This window comes from Numida meleagris, chromosome 17 (genome assembly GCF_002078875.1).
Source record: "Numida meleagris isolate 19003 breed g44 Domestic line chromosome 17, NumMel1.0, whole genome shotgun sequence".
Classification (NCBI taxonomy): Eukaryota; Metazoa; Chordata; class Aves; order Galliformes; family Numididae; genus Numida; species Numida meleagris.
Genome location: NC_034425.1, coordinates 7317277 through 7330792, shown reverse-complemented (window position 1 = coordinate 7330792; position 13516 = coordinate 7317277). Strand labels below are relative to the sequence as shown.

Below are 13516 nucleotides of genomic sequence, written 5' to 3'. Positions count from 1 at the left end.
TTAACTGGTCAAAATATGCCAAAGAAGTGAGACACGAGGTAAAAAACAGAGAGAGGCCCTGCATGGCATTAGAGCTCTCTACAGAAACATCCTTTTGTTCTGAAGTCATAAATGTGTAGCAGCCTCTCAGACATATGGGCAGTTGTGCATTTATCCTGTTTATTTTACTACTCCTGTGCATCCTGCCTTGCCATCTGTTGGTAAGAATTTGGACGCCGAGCCGTAAGTCTGAGACATAATAAATACCACTACACAGAAATCCAAAATGAAGGCAAGCACAAAGTAATGCTTTGAAGCAGGACCAGTTTCTCAGGGTGACAAAGATGTTAGAAAGTATGATTTATTTCCTGAGACGATTCTTGGCTCAGAAGAGCCACAGCAGCAGGAAAAGGTCCAATGGAAGGGGCAGATCTACGATCCCTCCTCTTCTATTGGCTTCCTATTGGCACAATTCCACCAGCTTCCTAGAAAGCAGTTTAACTTTACGTAGGTGGAGAACCAGGCTTAATCCTGTCCCTCAAGGAAGACATGCTTGAACACAAAACGTTGCATGTATAAAACATAAGTTGCAAGCAAAATGCTTCAAAACCAGTTAAACCCGAGTTCATACACCTTTTCGGAGCTGGGCAGCCCTACCGCCGCGTCCCACTTTCTCCACATTGTCTTTTTCCTTTTATCATCAGTATGAGAGCATGGTGGATGGGAAGCAGCACAGTTACCCTCCAGCCAGGGACGGGGAGCTAAAGCGCTGGCCCCCGGTCGTACAGCTGATGCAACAAAACCCAACCTCCTCCTGCCTCTCCATTGCCATTTCTGGGATGCAGAAGTCACCGCTCTGCCCCTCGCACACCGACCCCACAGCCACCAGCCCAGCATCTGGGTGCACAGAGGTGTCAGTGATGGACCAGGTTACACCGAGGGCACAAGTACTCTGCGCCAGAAGGATTAGGAAAGGTTCCTCCTGCAATTTCATAGAAGCATAGAATCATAGAATTGCTTGAGTTGGAAGGGATCCTTAAAGGTCATCTAGCCCAAATCCTCTGCAATGAACAAGGACATCTACAACTCGACCAGGGTCCTCAGAACCTTCTTCTCACAGCCTTCTTTTTTCTCCCTTTCTGTAAACATGCACATAAATACAGATTGGAGATATCGCACACACACTCCTTGTCCCCCAGCTTTTGAGGGGGGGTCACGTGTTTTGCACCTGCCAGACCGTGACCAAAGCTACAGGTTCAGCAGCACGACATGAGCAGAAGTAACACAGGCTGACACGGCACACACAGCAGCACCCACCGGAAAAATAATTACTACGCTGAAATGTTACGGGAACAAAAGCACATTGTCACGTTTGCCTCTTTTACCAATTGATCCCAGCGAGGGTCAGCAGAGCTGCCAGGAGGCAGGGCCAGCCCTGAGGAGGTGCAATGGCTGCGAGCTCCTGCCAGGATCTAAAATAAGTAATAAAAGCCCACGGCGGAAGGGTCAGTAAAAGGTAATGGCAGCTGGAAGGAGCCCAAAGATTACATTACGTTACATCGCAAAGGTCACCGAGAACCCCAAAATGACTTACTATGGCTTTGACAGATGCTACCACTAATGCCATCTGTCAGCCAGCTGCAGCACGCAGTGTGATTATATGCAGAGTGAAAAAAGCAGCTCTAGCGCACCGCAGCCACAGGTAGCACGCCCGCGTGGCCCAGCACATCCCCGACTCTTCACATGACGATTCTGAAACGTAGGTAAAAGCGCCTATTATCCACATTACATCTTGCACAGATGAGAAAGCTTTACAGCTGGATTACAAATTTGCTTTCATGGGTTTACAGCCTTCGGGGAGTATCGCTAATGCACAGAAAGTCTTTGGGTTCCAAGTTTTGCGTTGGGCTAGCTGGCATGCTGAAAGCCACAGAGAAAAACCAAAGCTCTTGTGTAGCCTGATAGCTCCCTGTCGGCTATATAGTAGATCATGTTCAAGAAAGCAAATTAATTCATTAAAGTGACATATATTCAGTCAATTAGCTTCAGATCTCTGTTTCATACAGCGTCTCAGGAAGAGTGGCTGTTGTGCTACATCAATACAGCCATTTGAGAACTTCTGTTACTCATGTTCAAGGAGGTGTATTTAAGAGATCTGTATTTTATTTTTGTTAAAGAGAATAGCTAATCCCCTAGCCCAGCTTCTGCTGACAGTTCCTCCAGCAAAAAAAAAAAAAACAACTCAGTATTTTAAAATATGTTTTACTGTGGAACATATTTTAAAGAGATTGAACTCTGCTTCCCTAAAGATCGCTCCAAACTCAGAAGCTCTCTCTCCAGCAAATGGAACACAACAGAAAGAAATTAACCTAACGAGGCTGTCAAGAATCACTCAATCACTTTCTGACAAAACCCCACTGCTTCAAACACTGCTGAAAAGATGTCGGTGGAGCTCTGAAGATTGCATTTAAAAACAATCAGTGCAGCACGAGCTCTTTCCCAGCACGTGTTTTACCAAGGAAACGAGATGATGTGAGCAGAATGTATGGAAGGAAGAATGAAAACAGGGGCAGAAGCTCAGAGAAACCCTTCTCTAACGTGTTTAAATTCGTTTGGAAAGACTTCTGGATAATAGTTCACCTAAGTCCAACCATCCTCGTGCCTGTGGATTTATTCTCCAAAGCAGGTCTTGACTGATATTACGGTGATACAAAATTTGCTCTTAGACAAATACAGCTTTGGCGATAACACTTGAATATAAAGCTTGCATCCTTACAAGTCGTGGTGAGGCTAACACTTCCTCGCATTGCTTTGACAGTACTAGAGAATATTCATTCTTTTTGGATGAACCATTAATTTGCAGTAGTATGGACAGACGGCAGCCTTCCCTTCTTCGCTTGCCTCAAACATTTGTGTAAGCATTTTTATTTTGTTTTCAAGACTATGCACGCGCCACCGCCCCCATGTGTGTGAGGCTTCATCCAAGCCAGACGACTTGCAAAGAATTGTGCAAATGGGCATTTGTGCAAGTTTTCAAGTTGTAACTGATTTCCCCAATCCTTCTCTCTGCTTGCAAACGTTTCAGCTGCCTGGACAAATGGTTCCACGTGAATTCAATGGCCAACAGCACCACTTAAAAATAAACGGCAAACAGGGAATACTGAGTGCAGTAGACACAATGGATTCAAAGCAATTCATATTCTGAAGTGTTTAATAAAATACTCTTTGAATAAATTTAAATTACAAGTACATTACTTGATTTCATATCTAGATGTCATGGGGCCTGCAGAGCTCCCAGTTTGAGCAGTCCTATTAACTTCAGCATGATTGTTCATGAAGATAAGCAGTTTCAGTGGATAAAGCGGTGCTTTAAAATCCTTTTTTTCCTGAGCAAATACTTTAATAGCAGATCCTCCTGTGAGTAAGACTGTGTGGGGCTCACATGGTAGTGCTGGGCATTTACCGTGGGAATAGGGGCTGCTGGAAAATTATAGAGGTGAAATCCTTCAAGTCAGCTTGGCCACGAAGGGATTATTCAGCCACGTGAAATGGGGCTGATTTGCTCCTATTAATATTATCCTATGCTGGGATGCAGACTTCAGGTATAGTCAAGACAGACACACGAGGACTTCATCAGAAACTTCTCTCTCCAGTGATTTGTCTTTAGCCGTCAAAACTGCAGTTACCATGCGTTTGTGGTAGCCCCAGGAAACCAAAACCCAACTTTGCCAGAGAGCCCCTTGCTCATTTCACTGAGCTCCACTGCAAAGGCTTGATTGAATGCTATCCAGTTCTGCCATATCCACATTAGTACCAAGAACTATCGTAAACAGTTTCCTACCTAAGTAATGACCTTAGCTGCAAGTCTTCAATCCATGCAGGAATACTGCTATTGCTTAAAAGCCACTCGCTGAGCCTCCTACTTCCACCTCTGACAAACACACTAAAAGAACAAAACTGGGATGGTACAGGTGAGACTTGAACCGATGTATCATTGGTGCTGCTTCTTGAGTCACTAAGCTCCGTAGTAGTACCACTATGAGTACTAAAACATGACTTTGTCCCCGGGACAGCTGCAGCTCCGAAAGAGGACAATATGCTGGAGTCCTAAACTGTATCCCTTCAGTCATCATTATGATGTTAATTTCTTGTAAAGTGTTATCCCAAAGATGAAAAACAGAAAAATGTTGAGGGACGCCTACTGGTTTGCTGGGAAGGCTCTTTTCCATTTTACTCCATTAATTCTGTTTGAAATCCTGGACTCTGGGATACCAAACAGGTGACCACCTGTATACAGAATGCAGATTGTTTTTTGGATATAGTTCAGAAGCATTTTAATGGAAAATTTCAACCGATCCGAAATTTGCTCTGTGTAACGCTTTATTCATGTCAATAGCAATAGAAGAGGCTGTTCAAGATACTTCCTGCTTTTGCACATTTATGTCTTAAAGATGTCTTTTTTGAGATGAGTGAAGTGGTACTTCAGACCATTACAATAAATTAAGTAGGCTTTTATAATTATTATTCCAAAACACACAAAGATTGTCCTAAAAATAGGTTTGAAGACAGACCATTTAATCATATGTAAAAATCTATAACTGAAATTATTTTCTTGCTGTGTATCTCCTCGGAGTTGTAATTATTACATCGATTTCACTAACAGACCCATCCACTCAGGGTGAGCGACGTGCTGAAGCAACCCAGGGGGTGCTGCCTTCAATTTGCTTCCAGAAATGGTTACTTCATCTCATGAAACAAAGGAACCTTTCCATCTTGAAATCAAAGTCCCACAGTGCGGTCTAGAACATTAATATCTTCATGTATCTACCTATTGTTCTTAGAAAGAGAGATGGCACAGAAAGAGTGAGAAAGAATGCGGTCTCTGCTTCTCATATTGGTGAGCAGATGATGTTTTTTTTTTTCAGATTATTCATTCTGAGCACATATTGGACAACTTTGTAATTTGATTAAGAGCACTTGAATTTTGGAAAAGAGAAAAAAAAAAAGCTCGATTGCTGTTGGATGGAGGGGTCACATGGAACACTTTGGTCTCCTGAAGTGGTGAGGGTTTAAGGTCCACCTGCATACTGCGATCTTCCCACAAATTCTCTTGCCAACAAAACGTGCTCAGCAGGCAAAGGCGCTGCCCAGTGCGTGCAGTGAGCGCAGGGATCAGAGCCTCACTCCGCATGCAGCACTGCCCCTGCCTCACAACCTCACCGACTCCTTATTTTACAGAGTTCTGACTTAAGCCCAGTGGAAATCCAGGCAAAAATCCCCCTGCCTTCAGCCAAAGCTGCACTTTGTTCCGATGAATGAGATTCCTGGAGGACCACGGTAAACTCAGGTTTCTCCCAGAGAGGACAGGCCCAGCCCAGCAATGCACCATTCCCACACACTTTTTTGCTTTGACATACAGAGCCTGGGGCACTCCAACAACTCAGCAAAGACCACCAGATTTGGGGCAGGTGGAGGGCGCTCAGCATCACCCACACAAACACAGGTGCACTCAGAGGCAAACCCACATCTCCCAGGTGTCAGAAAAGCCCATGCCAAGAGGGACGTTTCCTTTATGAGCTACAAAGCCAAGTGTTATTATCACCAACAGAACTTCACATTTCTGTAATTCTTTCTCCTTATTTTTGGCTGAAAATATTTATGCATCCTACAGCCATTTTACATTATCATGAGGTAGCAAATGTGATGGTTTAAGTGAGAAATGTTCGTTACGCTGTAGCCTCAGATGGTTAGAACAAGGAGAAGATTACAAGAGATGTGGCAATGAGGTGTTCTTGCAATTCCACAGCTTTTTTTCCTAAGGAAAAACCTCAGAAAACAGCCGGACTGGCTGGGCTGAGCCATCTGTCACTTAGAATAAAGCAGGAGCCCAGGTCTGTAAAGTTCACATGTGCTACGTTGCGCTGACTGAATGAGGTGCACTGAGACCGACACGCCAAGTGCATTACTGTGGCAAGACAGACTCGGGTGTCCTCCACCCCCACGAGCCCCAAAGCAGCTCTGTGAATGCCAGCAGTGTGTGCTGCCTTCATCCTGCACAGCTGCAATGGGGCTGGTGCTGTTCCGCTGCCCGCACCCAGCGCTGTGGATGTGCTGATGTCCCACAGTCACAGCTCTGCGCGCTCACTTGGCAGATGTTGGCTCCCATCTGGGCTTTGCTATCAGCTACGCCAGTTCTTCCACACACCCATGTGCTTCTTTGTCCCAGCAGTTACCCGCTGCACCTTCTCTACAACAACTCCCTTTTCAGGGACGGAGCCACGTGTTTGGGCTCTGTGGGGAGCGGGGTGTCCCTCTGCCCACCTCAGCCATATGCCACAAATCCTTCTATTTGTTAACGTTGTTCTGTGCCTGACCCTTAGGCTGGGCTAAGTAATCCCGAACCCACGCTGAAGCACTAAAACAGCAGCAACATCCTCCAGCCGGTTCTGGTGCCTCTGAAGGTATGCAGGAGGAACTTGTGTTCCCGCTGTCCTACCGAAGAGCTGCGGCCGAACCCCCAGCCCCCCAAGGCCAAAGCCTGGTGGGTCCCCAGCCTTGAAGCCTGCAGAGCCCGGAAGCCCCCAAAGCCCCCAACCTGCACGCAGCCCCCCAGATCCCCGCAGCCCATGGGTATGGGATGCACTGGGAGGTGGGGGGGGAACCGCCCCCCGGGCACAGCTCCCCCGGGCCGAGCTTCGCATCCCGCCGCCCGTTCCCATGGCAATCTCGGAGATGCCGGTTGCCACGGCAACGCCATCCTCCTCCTCGGCCGTGTCCGAGACAGCGGCGCTGCTCCGGCGGAGCTCTGCCCGTGGGCTCCGGGCACAGCCGCTGCCCCCGGGAAGTTGCTTCACCCCCCCCGGTCGCGGCGCGGCCCCCGGTACCTTCGAGGCAGCAGATCCTCCAGAGCCCCGAATGCGTGAGGTCGCCCCTCGCTTTCCTCGGCGGCCCCTGCGCTTCGTCCGTCGTGATGTTGGTGCCGTTGCAGATGTGCGCGCTGGAGTACAGCCAGTAGTCGGTACCGATGGCGATGGCCATGAGGCTGAAAGCGGCGAAAGCTCCCACCGTGGTCAGCAGCATCTGGACGCCACGGTCACACCACACCATGGTGCTTCATAGTCCCCGCACGGGGCCGCACGACACCGCCCGGCAGCCGCCGCCGCCCGCGGGAGGCAGAGCCGAGTCACGGGGCGGGGGGCGGAGGCGGCTGGGATGGGGATGGGGATGGGGGGAGCCGCCCTCCAGCCGCCACGGGGCTGAGCTCCGCCGCACGGCCGCGCACCGTTCCGCTTCGCCCCGCCCCGGGGAGGGCAGGAGCCGCCCGGCCCCGCGGTGCCGCCCGCCCGGTGGCTTCTGGGGGTGGGAGACTGCAGCCCCTCCAGGGCCGGAGCATCGCGCGGGGAGTGCGACGCCACGGCTGAAGTCGCGGCTCCGCGGGGGTCAGAGCAGCGAGGGGAGGTCCGGGGCTCAGCGAACGGCACAGCCCGGGGAGCTCATCTCCGAGCCCCCAGCCCCGGCCCTCCCCCTGCCCTCTGCCCCTTCCTTCCCCGGAAAGTGCCGCGGCGAGGGCGGAATGCGAGCGGGAGAGGGGTGCGCAGCCCTCGGGGTACCGTGCGGTCGGGAACTGCAGCGCAGCCAAATGGGTTTCCTCCCGCAGCCTCGCTCTGCTCTTAGTGACACAAGGGGGGTGTAGGCAAGTGAATGGCTTGCTGATTGTCTCCTGCTCGGGAAAAGAAAAAAGAAAAAAGAAAAAAAAAAAAAAAAAAAAAAAAAAAAAACCAAAAAAACAGAGCCTGAAAATATTTCCTTTTGGAAAACCATGAGGAGAAACATCTAAATTTGTCACCGCGTTCCCCCTCCTCGCAGCCCCGACTCCCATCACTGCGCTGACAAGTCGGTCCTGCCCCCACCTCATCCAGTGACAAGGCAGATGAATGGGAGCCTTCTGATCAGCTAATGCATGCGTGTGAAGGGAGCGTGGCAGCTCACCGGGTGATGTATATGAATCAGGGAGTGGGAGGACGAGAGCTACAAACCTCAAGAAATGCAGCTCTCTTCCGAGCAGCGCGTGGATGGTGCAGGTGCCTGCGTGGCTCCGCTGCGGCGATGCCTTTCCGCTGCTCTTCCTTTTCATAAAAGCTGGGAAAGCAGAAAGCAAACACAAATTAAAGGCTGGTCTTTATTTCACAGAGCCTTGGAAACTTGCTCAGACGCAAAGCCTATAAACGCAGAAGAGCTCCAAAGTTATGTTAGGTTTAAGCATATAAATTAGGCTTTACTTTCCCATTGTGGTTATAGGTCCAATAGTGCCTTTGCAAAATCACCCTCCGAATTGATATCTCCATTAGGGATGGAAGAATGAAGGCAGGTAAGCTGAAAAGCAGAGCGAAGCCTCGTTCAGAAAAACTGAATCAAGCATTTAAATTTAATGAGGTTCAACAAATTTCTCATTTAAAATATATGTTTGTACCTGTGTGCTTTGGGGCTTTGGCCGGGAAGGGAAAATGAGATACTGAAACAGCAGGAGAGAAGCCATTTCCACAGCTTTTTAAACCAATTGAGCCTTAATTAATATTATTTATTTGTATTGCCCACGGCCAGCTCTCCCAGTGAGGAGCAGGGGAGGCTGGATGAGATGTAGCCACGGCCACGCTGCTGCTCGGGGGCAGAAATAGCCCCATCCTTCCCACTCAGAACTGCAACAGGAGCAGGATGGGGCATCTGGTCTGGTGGGCTTGGAGCATCCTCTGCCAGCAGAAAGGGGTACGCAGCTGCAGGGCTTTCCACCTCGTACAGCCCTATTGGTTGCGTGAGATAACAGCGCATTAACAGAACTCATTAACAAAGTCTTGGTCCTCTCCCCTCCCCCCCAGCATTTTTGCAAAGAGAACTGCTGCTCCTGTTGCCCTGAGAGAAATCTCAGGCTCTGAAAGGGTTACAGAGAGGCACCCAAGACAGGCAATCATTTTCTGCCCAAGCTATCTTCTTTAGTTTAAAAATGTTCTCTATTCTTTTGAAATGCATGAAGTAGATTGTGGGAGAGCTAATATTATATTCCACTACTGAGAGCTGGTGGAGTATTTTGCATTGATGTCTGGCTCTAGTGATTTTCTAAGGATTTTGAATTCATTAAATCCCACCATTGAATAATCTCCAATCGTGGCGGAAGGAAGGCAAAAGTGCTTATGCTCCTCAGTAGCAAAAAAGCATGTATTCTTTCCTTAAATGTGAAGGCTATTTGACCCTCTGTATGTCGTAACGGTTGCCCATCATGAAACATTTGACTTGCAGACTTTGCTTATGGCACAGCCTTATGATGCTGCCATAGAGTTTCGCAGTGGAACAGCCTCGGCAGGGTGTTGTGCACCACAGTGGCATCCTCCATCCTCAGTGAAAATTAAGACCCAGTTGTTCTAAGCTCAGAAAGATACAGGAGCTCATGACAAGGAGAAGAAAAAGCCCCACATCTTCTCCCTGTAGTTTAGCTCCCCTCACCCCCACAGATTTTACATTGCAAGTGTCCATGCCCATAAATGTATTTTTCACAGGAGAAACAAAAACTTGAAGCAGAAATGTTATTTTGGAGGTGAAACTTTGGATTGAACTGAATTCAGTGAGAGCTGTCATTAACGAAGTCTTACCCGAGAGACAGTGCTGCTATCAGAAGGAGAGAAAGAACCACACCGTGTTACCATTTGGGATGACTGCTTCTGCTGCTAAATGTCAGGCATTGCATTCAATACACCAGGCTTTTTTTTTTTTTCTTTTAAATTATCATCTAGAAAAGTAACACCAGAATGCCTAGAATTTCACTAAAAGAAACTTTTGGAAATTGCTCAAGAAAAGCTCCAGGGAGTACTTTCTCAGAATGAAAATCAGTTAAACAGAGCTTTTGATGTAGATACAGCCTAATGGCCTCCAAAGCCTGGAACAGGTATCTCGTTCCCCTCGTCCTTTCCCAGCTTTTAGCCCTATGCATGTAAGAATGACTTTCAGCATCTAGCAACATCCTAAAGCTATGAGCACATCAGTATCGTTGGTTGTTGCCATCTCCTACAGGTAGGTCTTTATATCTCTTCTATCTAATCTGATACTGGTATTAGGAAATCAATCATCCTGAAGCATTTCATTTGGATTATGCTGCATATGAAGAACTGAAGAAACGGGATTTGCTTCAGCGGAGCTTCATGGGCACAAAGATCTCCACTCCAGCAAAGAACCTTGCAGGAAGATAGGACGTGGCAGAAGGTATCAGTTATGGCACAGGTATGTGTAAGGAAGAAAGATTAAAGTTGCTCATGGAGCTATATTTTCATATGCTTTGGTTCAGATGTTTCAGGTTAACATGATCTCCACTGAATCACACTGGGAGATTACTTCCAGAGCTACTTACAAATGACACTGAGCTCATAGAGAGGGTTTGTGGCAAAGCAACTGCTGAGTTCACTTCTGAGGCATTGTGTGTATGTGACCCATTGACCCACCTATTCCCTGTATTACTCTTAACTGTGTATTTCAAGGAGGTGGTGTCCTTCGTCTTGGAGGACCATACTCTGCTTCCTCCAGCATGGGAAGATTGGCAGAAGTCACCATCACATTTCATGGAGCTGAGTCTAGAGGAAGGTGAACTTGAGTTTTGTTTAAGAAGGCTGAATTTCTTCTTTAGCCCTATGAAAGATCATCTTAAGTCAGCATCAGTAGTTTCAGCATCCTCCAGAGCCACAGGAACGGTCGTCTTAAAGGTAAAATATTGTCACTCGCTTGCCACTTGAGGGGCAACATCTTGGCCATGATTCTATCATTCCTTTTAATATATTAAATATTCCTTGGCTTAGTCATGGGAAGTGAAGCAACACAACTGCTTTCTAATAAATAAATGTGCTCAGAAGCCACTCTGTAGCTTTTCAGATAACTGCATTTTGATTTTGCCAGGAAGCCAGATGCTGCTATTGGAAAAGTAGCTGCCATGGTTTGTCATCCGAGCTCAGGAATTGATATCCAAGAATGATATGATGAGACAGACTTGATGACAGCACTGCTCTTTCTATAAATAATTTGAAGAAAACCGTTTTTCATTTTGAAAAATGAAAAGACTCTTTTGCTACAGACTTGCACAGCAAACCAGAAAATTAAAAAGGATGGGCATGCTGTGTTTGAATGGGGCCATCAAAAGAACAAAATATGTGCAGTTTATGTAAAATGTATAGCAGCTCTCACGCATTTTACTCTACCTAGGCTGTATTTTTCCCATAGTACCAATAGTCACAAAACTCATTATCTTTCTGACAATGGAGAAATGGAATATCAGCCTTTTACTTTCTTGACCATGTCAAATGTCAGAGCAATTTGTGAATGCTTGTCCTTCAAATGCTCATCCCTCCTGCTAAGATTAAATATCAGTAGTGCTCACATTCAGCTACAGAATGAACTCATATTGCACACATCTCTCAGATCTAAAGTTCACTGCGTCCATTACCTGTGATGTGAGTTTGCCTCCCAAGTCCCACCTCTTGTCCATGTCCTAATGGCTGAAAATTCCGCTGCAGTGTTAGATGCTGCGTTGAGGATTATCTGGAGCAGAAGGTAACATGATGGGTGGGGGTTTCTCATAAGGTGTTAAGAAGAGTGACAAAGGGACTGGGAGAAAGAACGAGGAGTTAATAGGGCAAGAGCCTCCATTTTGTGGTCCATTTCAGAGGACTTGGAGACAGCATGCCAATGGGAAGCTACCAGAAATTTCTAGCACAACAGATCAGCTTGAAGCATGGGGAAAGATCCCGTTATCTTTCTGATGATGGAGAAACAAATGTGCTGAGCCAGGGCTCATCCAGACAAAGCACTGCGCTCATACTCAGGGCAGTGTCCAGAGAGAACAGAAGTGCAGGGTGATTTCTCCTTGGGAATACACAGGGAGCATGGGACAATGTGGGAGGAAAAAGCAATGAAAAAAATTCCAGTGGGTTTCTCTCAGTCCATCCATTGTCAGGCAGTTCCAAGGAATAATGACGTACCTGTGCATACCCCAACAGCAGGCTGTTTATACCGTTCAAAACCACACATGCTGTTACTCCACACCAGTGTACATGACTTCAGACAGCCTAAAAGATGAAACAGGAGTCGGGCAGTACCGTGACTGATTGCACATCTGAGCTCTCAGAGCCTCCGCACGCACATCCTGCTGCTCGCTGCCAGCATTCCTCAGCACCAATTTCTAATCACCCCACAAACGACGAAACATTTCGGTCTTTAATATTCCTTAAAAAAAAAAAAAAAAGACACAAAAATCCTCTTCAAACTGATGCTCCCTCTCCTTGGACCTGAAGGGAAGGCGCCGTGCAGAGCGCAGTGTGGAGTGGCCCTGTGATGCTCAAGTCACATCAAGTGGAAAATGAGGCAATCTGCTGGGGAGCTCGGCACCTCCGGAACAGCGCATTGCCTGGAGATGGAGAATTCCCCCTGAATGCTGGAGGGGAAATTGCTTGCTGCACTTCAATTGCATTTTAGCCTCAAATGGAGGTCTTTGATGGGAACATGTGAGGAGGCAGATTGAGTGAAACAAGTTTTTAGGATAATCATAAATACTTACATCAATCACAACGTTCCACACTGAATTTGTCTGCTAAATTGCCTGAAGTCAATTCCTGAGATCTGTCTGAATAATTCTGAGCTGATAATACAGCGCTCAAGTAGGAATTCTGTTGCCCAGTAGAAGGATTTTCTCATTAGAATTTCAGCTGATTGTTCACCAGAGAAATGGTCTTTTGGGAGCACACCCCAGTGGCTCACTTGGAAAAGTTCTCAGTCTAATAAGAAAGGAAATTGGAATGTGAAATTAAACTAGCCATTATTTCTGAGAGGTTAGCGATCAAACGAACTTCCAAGAGGACAAGGTTTATCTGATCTTCCCTTTGCTCTGACCCTTTTATTTCTACAAAAGAGAAATCATTTCAGATCAACCTGCTGCCAGAGCTGGAACAAGTTACCAAAAAATGATCTTGATCAGTTGTGCATAACCACATAGGTCCAAAGAGCTGCTTTCTATATAATCTTTGCCCAGGAAATAGATATTGAACCAAATAATCAAAGCTGTACTGCGAGACTTCTAACTCCACTGGGCTGAGATGATCTAAATCAAGAGCCCCATTTGAAGCATCAGAACCAAAGGTTGCCCATGATTGCCTCCAGCATGCAGGAAACTTGAATAGACTTGAAACAGCTGAACAGCACAAAAAATCAGGCTGGTAGGAAGGGGCTGGGTGAGTATGTTGTCATACCCATGTTGTAAAACAGACATTGAGAACTGAAGGGCTGACTCTGTGCAAAAGAGTATGGACACAGCTGCTCAGGGTATGGTCACACAGTCAACCACATGTACCCCGAAGTCCTGCTGGGCTAAAAATGATCTCCACTAATCAGCTCCTGGAAACTGCAATTCCAGCGTCTTCGTAGAGTTTCTACCATTGACATCTCCCTCCAACCTCAGATAGATGAGGCACCCTTAAATCATTCTGCTGCCTGCAATGAAGGAGCAGCCCTG

At 47.0% G+C, this 13516-nt stretch overlaps 1 protein-coding gene and 1 long non-coding RNA gene across 5 annotated transcripts in view; one reads left to right on the top strand and one right to left on the bottom strand.

Moving 5' to 3' along the window:
- The window catches only part of CACNG4 (calcium voltage-gated channel auxiliary subunit gamma 4), a 39571-nt gene extending 31850 nt beyond the window's left edge, over positions 1-7721 (bottom strand). Inside the window, exon 1 of the mRNA XM_021415173.1 lies at positions 6864-7721. Coding sequence (XP_021270848.1) covers positions 6864-7086 — 223 coding nt within the window. The 5' untranslated portion in view covers positions 7087-7721. The remainder of the gene's footprint in view (positions 1-6863) is intronic.
- LOC110407453 lies at positions 7002-11720 on the top strand. Of its 4 annotated transcripts, none has more exons than XR_002443900.1 (4): positions 7002-7087; positions 8278-8347; positions 9528-10721; positions 10912-11720. It is a non-coding gene; the product is annotated as an uncharacterized LOC110407453 (long non-coding RNA). The 4 variants fall into 4 exon arrangements; XR_002443901.1 differs by having other exon boundaries at positions 8278-10038; positions 10132-10721; XR_002443902.1 differs by having other exon boundaries at positions 8278-10245; positions 10500-10721.